Source organism: Carcharhinus amblyrhynchos, chromosome 10 (genome assembly GCF_965287045.1).
Source record: "Carcharhinus amblyrhynchos chromosome 10, sCarAmb.v2.hapA, whole genome shotgun sequence".
Classification (NCBI taxonomy): domain Eukaryota; kingdom Metazoa; phylum Chordata; class Chondrichthyes; order Carcharhiniformes; family Carcharhinidae; genus Carcharhinus; species Carcharhinus amblyrhynchos.
The window spans coordinates 63,955,437-63,968,160 of NC_137333.1; the positions used below are offsets into that span (position 1 = coordinate 63,955,437).

The window sequence follows — 12,724 nt, forward strand, 5'->3', positions numbered from 1 at the left end:
ATATTTGACAATTGTTTTCCTTAAAATAGCCTCCTGCATATGGAATTGGTCGGATTGCACCACAACAGTCAATGTATGGATATCAGCAGCAAACTCCTACACCACCTGTTCAGAGCAACTCTGCTTGTATGTACTCGCAGGATATGTATGGAACACAATTGCGTTTTGAATCTCCTGCAACTGGATTACTTTCACCATTTGGTGACGATTACTACAAGCATGGTGTTCCACAAACCAACACAAACCCACCATTGCCAGAGCCTGGTTACTTCACTAAACCAACAGTGGGAATGCAGCTGACTAAGCCTACAGAAACTAAGGGGATGGAATTTGGAAAACGCAACCAACAAATGCAAAATGAAACTACAAAGCTGCCTTTGGGTGCTGGAATAATGCATTCCACACCAGCAACAACATTCAAATTTAACTCTAATTTCAAGAATAATGAGGGGGATTTCACATTTTCATCACCACAGATGAAGGTCCAGACACCGTCTTCATCAGCCAGTGATAGCCTTCTGGGCATTTTAACTGCAGGTAGAGGTATAAAAAGTGACCAAATTGTAGGACACATGTTTACACAAGAAGCAGTACCCAGTCGAGGAGGCTTCTTTTCCTTAAGAGGGCAGGACCCCTTTGATAACTCTTCAGCTCAAAAGCAAAACAAAAACTCATTCAACAATGTTTTGAGTAACCAGACATTTGGTTTCAAGGATGCTGGTAAAGTGACTGGAGTCAATGTAGAAGACAAAGTTGGTGAAAGTGATGGGGACAGCGTTCCTGATGAAGATGGTCCACATTTTGATCCAGTTGTACCACTTCCTGATAAAGTAGATGTGAAAACTGGAGAAGAAGATGAAGAAGTACTGTTTTCCAACAGAGCTAAGCTCTTTCGTTTTGACACTGAGACCAAAGAATGGAAAGAACGAGGCATTGGACATGTGAAACTACTACAACACAGAGCATCTGGCAAAATCCGACTCCTGATGAGACGGGATCAGGTTCTTAAAATCTGTGCAAATCATTATATAACCGCAGATATGAAATTGAAGCCGAATGCAGGATCTGATAAATCATGGGTCTGGTGTGCTTTAGATTATTCTGATGAAATGCCGAAACCTGAGCAACTTGCTGTTCGATTCAAAACTGCCGATGAGGCTGCATTGTTCAAAACCAAATTTGAAGAAGCACAAACCTTGGTTAAAGGTCAAAAGTTGAAAACAGACAGCCCACCCAGTCCAGAAAATAAAACTGGAATCAAAATCAGGTCTGAAGACACCCAATTGGGTGCCACGAAGTCTACAAATGATGTATCTAGATTTGGTGCTCAGTTCATCAAGAAAGATGGCGAATGGGATTGTAACACTTGTTTTGTACAAAATTTTGCTGCTGCTTCTGTGTGTGTGGCCTGCCAGAGTCCGAAAACCATAATTCGAAAACAGGCTTTACCTTCCATTTCGCAAACCCCAGTGCAAAATGGAAGTGAAGTTGGAGCAACTGAGAAGGTTGCTACAGTGTTTACTAAAACAATAGGATTTGGCGATAAATTTTCTAAGGAAGGCCAATGGGATTGCAATGGATGCTATCTCAGCAATGACGCTGCCTCATCACATTGTGTAGCTTGCCAGGCACCACGTGTCAACAGCAAGGATGGCATTACTTCAGCCATTCAGGCGCCTGCAACATTTGCATTTGGTGCCAAGAAAGACTTTGCAAAGCCGGCTGTACCTGCTAGCTTTGGTCCACTATTTGGAAAAATGGATGGCCGATGGAACTGCGATGTATGTAGTTGCAAAAATGAAGCAACTGCGTTGAAGTGTGTGTCTTGCCAGGCATTAAATACATCTTCTAAAGGCTCTGGGGTATCATACAGTCAACCAGCAACTACTTTTAAGTTCGGTTTTGACAGTGCATCTGTGAAAACACCTAAAGGATTTGATGCATTTAACAAAAAGGAGGGACAGTGGGATTGTGGGACGTGCTTGATAAGAAATGATGGAAATGTGGCAACATGTCCAGCCTGTCAGACACCCAAGCCTGATGATAGCATGACAGTTGTTACACCTATGGGTCAGCCTGCATTAGCATTGAAGTGCAGTGAAAGAACATCTGTACAGGGAACGTTTGAAGGATTGTTTGCCAAAAAGGAGGGACAATGGGATTGTGCCACTTGTCTTGTGACAAATGAAGCAAATGTGGCAAAATGTGTCGCCTGTCAGACAGCTAACCCAAACAGTAAAGCAGTAGGTACTTCAGCTACTGCCTCCTTTGGTCTTTCTGGTGTTTGTACTAAATCTGACGCACCTGAATCAGAATTTAAACTTAACTTTCCCGCAAGTGGCGTTAAATTTGGCCATAGTAATGGCTTGACAACTTTCAAAGTTGAGGCGTCGACTTCAAGACCATTTTCTAGCACACCATTTGCATTTTCTTCACCCAGTTCAAGTGGTGGATTTAAATTTGGATTGCCTGATACGAACAAAGATTCTAGTGATAAAGTTAACCAGCCACTACAGGAAGGATCAGCTGCACTCTTTTTAAAATCTTTTGCTGAACAGCAAAAAGAGAAAGAGAGAATGCATTTGAAACCTAGTGGAGAGACAAATCAAGCACTCGATACTTCAAGCCAAAGTGAAGCTTTTTTTCTGGGCAAAAACACTCACATCTCCTCTTTTGCTGATCTTGCAAAAATATCCGGTAAAGAATTCCAGTTTGGTCAGAAAGATCCTAATTTCAAAGGTTTTGAAGGAGTGGGTCAGCAGGTGTTTTCAACATGCATTACAACAGCTGCTTCTGCAGAAGATGAAGATGATGAACTGTACAAAACTGAAGAAGGAGATAATATTCATTTTGAGCCAGTGGTTCTCATGCCTGAAAAAGTAGATCTCATTACAGGGGAAGAAGATGAAACAGTACTTTACTCTCAGAGAGTTAAGCTATTTAGGTTTGATACAGAAACCAGCCAGTGGAAGGAACGTGGTGTTGGAAATCTCAAAGTTCTCCAAAACAAAGCTAATGGCCGGCTTCGGATACTAATGCGCCGAGAGCAAGTTTTCAAGGTGTGTGCAAATCACTGGATCACTACCACAATGAATCTGAAACCCTTAATGGGCTCTGATAGGGCATGGATGTGGTTGGCTAGTGATTTTTCAGATGGTGAAGCCAAACCAGAGCAACTGGCAGCAAAGTTCAAGACTCCTGAGCTGGCTGAAGACTTTAAAGAGAAATTTGAAGAATTTCAGAGGTTATTGCTAGATATCCCACTGCAAACACCTCATAAATTATTAGACAATGGTAGAACAGCCCGGCTAATAGAAAAGGCTGAAGAAATGAAGAGTGGTTTAAAGGACTTGAAACTTTTTTTGAAAGATGAAGGAAATATAATAAGCTCTGTTTCTGAAAGCAGCAATACCTCTGGTTTAGTAATTAAACCACATTCAGAAAGTACTGGGCCTACATTGGAGTGGGATAATTATGATTTGCGTGAAGAAGCCTTGGATACAAGTGTATCTAGCACTGCATACGGCTCCCCTGATACTAGCAGTCCAGTGAGGAAAAACCTCTTCCGCTTTGGCGATTCAACAACTGGATTTAACTTTAGTTTCCAACCAAGCTTGAGTCCATTAAAATCTCCCAAACTGAACCATAGTGGGTTATCTGTGGGTACAGATGAAGACTCAGAGTGTGGACAAGAGGAGGAGAAGGACATTCAGCATTTTGAGCCAGTCATTCCACTGCCTGATTTGATTGATGTATCAACCGGCGAGGAAAATGAGCAAGTTATTTTCTGTCATAGAGCCAAACTCTATCGATACGACAAAGAAGTATGTCAGTGGAAAGAAAGAGGAATAGGAGATCTGAAAATTTTACAGAATTATGATTCTAAAAAAGTTCGGATAGTTATGAGACGGGACCAGGTGTTAAAAATCTGTGCTAATCACTGGCTAACGCCAGAGGTAAGAATTGAGCCCATGAAAGGAACAGAAAAAGCCTTTATTTGGAGTGTAATGGATTTTGCAGATGATGAGGCAAAGATGGAACAGTTGGCTGTACGATTCAAGCAGCAAGAAGTTGCCAACTCTTTTAGAGACCTCTTTGAAGAGGCTAAGAAGGCTCAAGAGCAAGGAACGTTAGTCACACCATTGTCTTCAAGGGGGAATACACCAAGAGAATCCCCATGTGGTAAGATTGCAATATCAGTGTTGGAAGAAACTATTAAGGAGGCAACAGAGCAAGCAGATATATGTGTTGCACCTGCAACCAGTGCTGTCAAGTCAGCAAGTACTTCCTTGACAGAAGCACCATTATATGCCTCTGTGTCTCCTCCAAAATTTGTATTTGGATCTGATTCTATGAAATCAATCTTCAGCAATGAGAAAGAAAGGCCTTTCACCTTTGGTGGTTCAGCAACTGGTTCCTTATTTGGTTTCAGTTTTAAAAGTGCTGATCCTATATTAAAGGGCCAAGTACAAAATGGTTCCTCTGCCGCTAAGAACAAACTGCAGGAAGTGACGAGTGGTGGATTTGATTTTCGTAAAGCAGCTGCATCTCTATCAAAGTCCACAACTACTAGCCTATTGCCTTCAACCACAACAGAATGTGTTGAAACTGCTTTTGCATCAAAGGATACATCCAAGCACACTGCATTTAATATGCCACAAACTGGTAAGTTGCTGTAGTAATTCAAAAGAATATTATGTAAGCAGACTTGTTTGCTGTGGTCCAGTTTGACAACAGACCATTGGTCCTATCTTTGTTAATGCTGTGTCTGTTACTTTTTCACTTGTTATACCAGCTACGTATTCCCCTGCAGTCATCCTGTGCCCGTATAATTATTTCGCATCTTTAAACCTGTCTTTTTCTTGTTTCCTTCTCTCTCATTTACACATCAAACCTCTTCAGTGCATCAGTGTTATCTACTGCAATCGTGTCACATAACAATTAGTTTCCCATTGTGTAAAGAAATTAATCCTAAATGCTTTCTAGTTTATTTGGACTATCTTAGGTATGCCTTCTTTTTTGGATTCATCAACAAGTAGGAATAGTTTCTCAGCATCTACCTAACAAATACCTTCATAATTTTGAAACCTCTGTAAAGTCTCCCCTTGATCTTGACCGGCGAAGATACCTAATTTTTCCTTCATGTCAATTCTGGTAACCATATTGTACACCTCACTTTCTCCAGTACGTCAATGTTCTCTTTTTATATAGAGACTTTACTTGCATGCAGTAATGCAATCTAACCAAGTTCTAAATTTAATATTGCTGTTTTATATCACTTTCTATTGTTAGATCCATGGAACATTACAGCACAGAATCAGGCCTTTTGGTCCTCCTCGGTTGTGCCGAACCACTTTTTTAGCTAGTTCCACTGACCTGCACTGGAACCATAATCCCTCCATACCCCTCTCATCCACGTACCTGTCCAAGTTTTTCTTAAATGTTAAAAGTGAGCCTGCTTTCACCACTTCATCTGGCAGCTCATTCCACACTCCCACCACTCTGATGAACACACCCCCAAATATTCCCTTTAAACTTTTCCCCCTTCAGCCTTAACCCATGTCCTCTAGTTTTTTTTCTCCCCTAGCCTCAGTGGAAAAAGCCTACTTCATTCACTCTATCTATATCCATAATTTTACACACCTATCAAATCTCCTCTCATTCATTTATGCTCCAGGGAATAAAGTCCTAACCTATTCAACCTTTCTCAACTCAGTTTCTCAAGTCCCGGTAAAATCCTTGTAAACCTTCTCTGCACTCTTTCAACCTTATTAATATTCTTCCTGTAATTAGATGACCAAAACTGCACGCAGTGCTCTAAATTCGGCGTCGCCAATGTCTTACACAACCTCACCATGACATTCCAACTCTTATACTCAATACTTTGATTTATAAAGGCTAGTGTTCCAAAAGCACTCCTTATGACCCTATCTACCTGTGAAGCCACTTTTAAGGAATTATGTATCTGTATTCCCAGATCCCTCTGTTCTACTGCACTCTTCAATGTCCTACAATTTACCTTATGTTCTACCTTGGTTTGTCCTTCCAAAGTGCAAAATTTCTCACTTGTCTGCATTAAACTCCATCTGCTATTTTTCAGCCCATTTTTCTAGCTGGTCCAAATCGCTCTGCAAGCTTTGAAAACCTTCCTCGCTGTCCACTACACCTCCAATCTTTGTATCATCAGCGAATTTGCTGATCCAGTTTACACGTTATTATCCAGATCATTGATATAGATGACAAACATCAATGGACCCAGCACTGATCCCAAAAGATCAGTTCTAGAAATTAACTCTTGTGCTTTACAGGCCATATTACTGTACTGACTTGTGTTTATCAATTCATAGATCTTCCTTTTCTGGTAGCCTAAATTTATTGCCCAACAAAAAGTGACCTCCTTATCCCTTTTACCAAAGTGATTTTGCCCCACACTGTCTCCTGAAAATCTTACTAAACCTTGTGTCGCAGTGTTTGTTGTTTACACCTCTGCATTAGTTGACCATGTAAATTAGTGGCTTGCTCACATTTTTTTAAGTTGCTGAACTGCAGAGAAATACTACTTTTCCCACAATTAAGCTCAGCAATATATATCTGTATAAGCAGAGCAAATTTATGGGTGAGCAGCATAATTGCAGATTGAGAATTTTGTTTTCAATCTAATACATAAATACTTATCGCTGTTTAATTATACTTCTAGCACTTGTAGTGTTAACACATGTATATTAGAACACATAACAACAGGAATAAGCCACTCTTGCCCTTTGACTGCAGCACCGTTTAATAAGATGATGGCTGACCTGACTGATCTTGACTCTATCCACTACCTTTTGCGATCCTTGTCAATCAAGAATCTTGTCTAACCCAGCCTTAAAAATATCCAATGAGCCAGACTCCACTGCTCTTTGGGAAAGAGAATTCCACAAACTACCAGTGTTTTGAGAGAAATATTAATTTCAAGTGTTTCATTATCAAATTTGTTTCATAATTTGAAGCATTTGTAACTTTTAATTTTTAAATTGAAACTATAAGTTGCATGGGAAGTCACTGCTTTGGTTTCATTGTGTGACAGGGTTCACTTAGCGCCATTGGATAGAGACCAAGCACTCAAAAAAATGCTATTTCAATTAATCTAAGTAAATTGGATGTTACTGGAATTAACCTGATTAAATCAAATTTGATTTAGAGAATTACGTGGGAAATTATTTCAAGTATAAGGAAATGAGCAGCATCCACTGTTAATAGTTTTGGTGTTTTTTTTCTATTGGTAACTTGAGATTTTAAGTTCCCCTTTATTAAGGGGGGGTGGGGGAGGTCTGCAATTTCTTCATCAGAAGTAGCTTATAAAAAATGATTAGACTGAGAGAAGTGTGCAAGTGTGGTTGTAAATTAGTGCCTTGCATTTTGAGAAGGGTCCATTTTTCTTGGCCAACATTTTGCATCTAGTCATTGATACAGGAATTCTTATTTTTAGGATTTAATTTTAGCCTTTTCAAATCTAATCCATCGGCTTTTTGGACCAGCACATCTGTCCCACAGTGTGACAACAAAGGTATTTCTGGTGTCTTGAGCAGCAACCTTGCATCAAAATTGCAAAATGGTACTGCAATGGTGTGTTTATTTAAAACAAATAGTGGTCTGCTCCTGTACAATCTAACTCCTGCATGCAATACTTTTTGACTTAGAAAATACTTTAGTCAGCATGTTTTTTTTTAAAGAATACTGTTTTGTGCTTAAAGGGGAAGAAATGGTCATGACAGGACATCACTGTTGTCCATAATTGAATGCATTCAAATCAATTATTTTCTCAATGTTTTTCCTCTATTTTTGCCAAAACTGACTTAACTGGCAATTTTGGGGTCACCCTTTTCTATACTCCTGGGATTTAGCCAGGTTTATCCACCTGAGATCCTCATGACTTCTGCTGAATTGTTGCATGTTTTCTGTGGAGCAAGACCTGACTAGTTAAGTTTAAAATTGGTTTCATGGAAACACTTGAACTAACACTCACTGTGTGCTTGTGCATGTCCTTCTATCTACCTCTTGAGCTCTATCTGTCCTCTGCTGCCCTCTCCCTTTTTTAATGGTCCCCGTTAGGAGCATTTTCCCCTCAATCCACCTAGCCTTGTCATGCTTTTAAATCTCTAGACTGTTCGCAACCTGATTTCCTGCTGCTGATGGTTTCTGTAAAGATGGGTCCAGCTTCCATTTGCTCTACCCAAGGCATCCTTCGCCTTGCTCATTGTAATTCTTCTCCCCCCCCCTCCCCCCCATGGTACCCCAAAACTGCACCTGTCATTCCTGCCTCCCCACAATTTCTAGCCATCTTTTAGGATCAAATCTCTGACCCTCTGTCCATCTTGTTCCCTTTTGCACCAGAATGTCTGAACTAGCCATTCTGCATTAGTCCCTTGTGGAAAAGCTATTGCTCTCGGCGCAGCTTGTGGTCTGAAGAGCCTGTTTGTGCTGTAGCTTTTCTATGATTCTCCTGGATAATTCTAACACTCTTTAGAACCATGGTGGGCTACCACCTTACTAATGCTGTGCACTAACTAAATTTTTCACCATCTTCCCTGCTGTAGCAGCTTTCAATATGACTCTCAACACTCAACCCATCTTGGCCCTGTCCCAAAATTCTCCCAACATATTATCATCCTAGGTGTTGTACTGCCTTCAATCATCATAATAGAATGGTTTAGCAAATCTGCTGATAACTTGCTCACCAAATTCACCTCCATCTAATTTCTGCACCGTGATTAAGTACCAGTTGCCTTCCCAATTACTTGCTGTACTTGCCTATGGGCCTTGTGATTGATATGCAAGAACACCCCCACCCCTTTCATGCTTCTGCATTTACTAGATGCTTTTTTTTAAATAAAAGTAATCTGATTTAATGTGAATGATCTCACATTTCTCCATAGTGGGCAAGAAATTGACAACTTTTCACTCCTTAGGCCAAATCTTCCAAACTCTGACCTGGAAATTAGGTGTACAGCCAAAAATGTGCATCTGGACTCTGAGAGCCCTTGACATGAAGACCTCCGTGGAATTGTCGAGGAGGTTTTAACTTCTAATGCGTGATTCCCCAGCTTCATGTCCCCTCTGTAAATGTCTGAGCCCAAGCTAGAGTTGGAGACTTGGGGCAGTTCTGATGTACTTAACCTGAGGAGTTGTGCAGGAGATGTTAAGACAGATTAAAGGGGTACCTCCTTAACTGACACCCCAATTACTTAAGACTGCCCACCCAACGAACCACCTTATCATTTGTTCCCTAGCGTTCAAAGACTGAACATTTGAACTTAATTTATAGCTGCTAGTGCTCTAAAAATGGGCCGTGTCTATTGATCAATCATCAATCCACGCATTAGTGTATTTGTACCTGTCGACCATGGTTTAGAGACATGTTAGTGATTAAAAATATGTTTTCATAGTTCTGGGAAAAATTGAGTTATCAGAACCAAAGTAAAGGGTGCAGAAGCTGGGAAAAGAGTAGAATATTAAAAAGAAATCTAATGTATGTTTTGGTGGGCTTACAATGAATGTCTATGAAAAGCACATTGTTAGAGATGGCAAGCAAAGTTCAGGAAGTAAGTAATAATTGGAAGATATAAACGTGAAAAATGGGTGGGAATTGGAAGAAAACTGAAGTGAAAGCAGGCTATAGCAATCATAGGTGTATCTGTTTCTTTGCAGAGATGATTTCTGGAAGGTTAGTGCACAATGATTGCAGGCCAGGGCTAGTCGGGCGTAATCCTGACCAGCAGATTCTCCCAGGTGCAATTGCTGCTGGGGGCAATTTGATCTTTCCTTCTCTTCTATGCTAGTTTTTCATTCAGTCTCAAAGGTGTCTATAGCACTTAGAATATAGCATCTCCAGACATCATGATCTAGGGCCTGTGCATCCCACTGATGATGGTTGTGGAATGGAGCAGCTTGAACACCTGTTAAATTTCCCTTAACCGTGACTGCTCTATGTCAATAATCTGAGATTCCCTAGTTGTGCCACAACCAAAGTCTCTGTGTAATTCTGGTCAATCTTCTGCATACCTATTGCAAGGAATTGACATTTCTTCCCAGAATAAGGTACGGTATTCTAGCTGAAGGATAATTTGGCCTAACCTCGCTATCATAGAATCCCTACAGTGCAAAAAGTGGCCCACTGAGTTTGCACCAATGCGCTGAAAGAGCATCTTACCCACGCCTGCCCATCTCTGTAACCCCACGCATTTACTATAACTAATCCTCCTAACTACAAATTCCTGGATACTTGAAGGGAAATTTTGCATGGCAAATCCATTTAACTTGCACATCTTTGGACTCTGCGAGAAAATCGGAGCACCCAGAGGAAACCCATGCAGATACCAGGAGAATGTGCAAATTTCACAGACACTGCAGTTCCCATGGCTAGAATCAAACCCATCATGCCAGCCCTAAAAGCTTGATACAGCCAAGGATCCCATATGCTTTTAAAATTGTTGTGCCACCTTCCATGTGTGAGCCACTGTCATTGCTCTGCCACTCTGTTTAAATTTGTTCAGTTTATATTGTCTCTTTATTCTTCTTCCAAAAGTGTATTAGTTACTGCTTAACAATCAATTTAATCCATCATGTGTCTTCCCATTTCACCAGTTTCTGTACCCTCCCGAGCTCAGCTATCTCACTCCTGGTTCAGGTGGTGTCACCTGTAAGTTTTGTTTTGCTCCTATTCCCAAGCCCAGGTCATTAATACATATCGAAAAGAACAGCGGTCTTCTGGTGAGTGCTGTTTTGAACCTCTGCTATCTATACAGGTTCATCCAATAATGTAAATCAGATTACTTTTTTACTTTTTTAAATGACTGTTAGTAAATGCAGAAGTTCTAGAATTCTGACCTAGTCACAGTGAAGGAACATCAAGATACTTAGTTGCTTGGTAGTACGCAACTTGAGTATCACTGAAGAGACGTGCTATCAACGCTTTTTCGTACTGCACGCATCAGAACTGACAGTGCCAAATTTCAAAAAGAGCAGCAGTTTTTACTGCATATAAAAAGGTGCTGATTGTTTGGCAAGTTTACTCGGTGTTTGAGGATTGCTATGGAAAATGCAGAATAAATTGTTGTTTCTTTTGAAATTTGGCATTTTTGCATTGTTCTTGAGTGTGAGATGAAAAGCTTCAACAGCATGTCTCTTTATTCAGCAGTATTTAAGTGGCATGTTTCCAAGTCAGAATGATATTTGGAAAGGAAATTGTAGGTGATGTTCCCATACCGTTGTCTTTTTTTAATTTGTTTGTTCACAGAATGTAAGTGTCACTGGCTATTCCAGCATTTATTGCCCTTGAGGCTGGTGGTGAGCTGCTGCCTTGTACTGCTGCAGTCCATGTCTTTCCAGATGTTAAATTTCAAAGGTGCCTTTGAAGGAACCTTGGCATGTTGCTGCAGTGCAATTTTGGATGGTAGACACTAATGGTGGTGGGAGTGAATGAGTATTTTAACTAGGTGGATGAAGTGTGATGTAAGCTGCTTTGCCTTGGGTTGTGTTGAGCTTCAGGGATATTGATGAGGCTGCACGCATCCAGATAAGTGAAGAGTATTCCGTCACACTCTTGACTCATGCCTCGTAGATGGTGAGTAAGCTTTGAATCAGGAGATAAGTTATTTGCTGCAGTATTCCCAATCTTTGACCAGTTCTTGTAGCTATAGCATTTGTATGGTTGATCTAGTTAAGATTTTGGTGAATGGTAAATCCAGGAGGTGATTGGTAGGGTTTCAGCATCACCAGTGTTGAAATCCGTTTTATCATAGTTTCATCCGTTCAATCTATCAATATCTCTTTAGAGTTATAGAGGTTTACAGCATGGAAACAGGTCCTTCGGCCCAACTTGTCCATGCCACTCTTTAGAACCCCTAAACTAATCCAATTGCCTGCATTTGGCCCATATCCCTCTATACTCATCGTACCCATGTAACTATCTAAATACTTTTTAAAAGATAAATTTGTACTTGCCTCTACTACTATCTCTGGCAGCTTGATCCATTCACTCACCACCCTCAGTGTGAAAAAATTGCCCCTTTGGACACTTGTATCTCTCCCCTCTCACCTTAAACCTATGCCCTCTAGTTTTAGACTCCCCTACCTTTGGGAAAAGATATTGACTGTCCACCTATTTGTAGCCATTATTCAAGGTGGCTATCTTTAATTTGAGCCATCTGTCTTTATTTAATCTGATAAATGGATCTTTATTGTATTGAAAACAAAATGCTGGAAATACTCTGGTCTGGCAGGATCTATGGAAGGAGAAACTAAGTAAATGTTTCAAATCCATGCTGCCTGACATATTGAACTTTTCCAACTTTTTTTGTTTATTTCATATTTCCAGCATCCACAGTATTTTGCTTTTGTACAAGAACATAAGAAATAGGTGCAGGAGTAAATCTCAGTCCATCAGCCTCCTCTGCCATGCAATACAATCATGGCTTATGTTAGACTTCAGTTCCCTCAGACCAGAAGCCTGTTTAGATCTCTAGAACATTGCCTACCTTTACCTCATTCCCACCTCATTTGTCATAGTCAAAACTTTAACTCTGTAGTACTGTCAGCTGTTGTTTTCTTCCAAGCCGTGTAAGCCATTGATTCCAATGTCCAAATTTATACCCTTCAGCAGTCTGTCTCACTATGTTCTGGATACAGTGCCATCTTTAACCACCTACTTCCAGTGAACCAATTTTTGTTGTCATGTCTTAAT

The 12,724-nt window shown here is 40.4% G+C and overlaps 1 protein-coding gene across 5 annotated transcripts in view; it reads left to right on the forward strand.

Moving 5' to 3' along the window:
* The window catches only part of ranbp2 (RAN binding protein 2), an 81,168-nt gene that overhangs the window by 44,299 nt on the left and 24,145 nt on the right, over positions 1 to 12,724 (forward strand). For 3 of the 5 annotated variants that reach the window (XM_080197192.1, XM_080197193.1, XM_080197194.1), the window contains exons 20-21: positions 30 to 4,665; positions 7,472 to 7,549. In XM_080197192.1, coding sequence (XP_080053318.1) covers positions 30 to 4,665; positions 7,472 to 7,549 — 4,714 coding nt within the window. The remainder of the gene's footprint in view (positions 1 to 29; positions 4,666 to 7,471; positions 7,550 to 12,724) is intronic. The other 2 variants (XM_080197195.1, XM_080197196.1) reach the window with 1 other exon arrangement.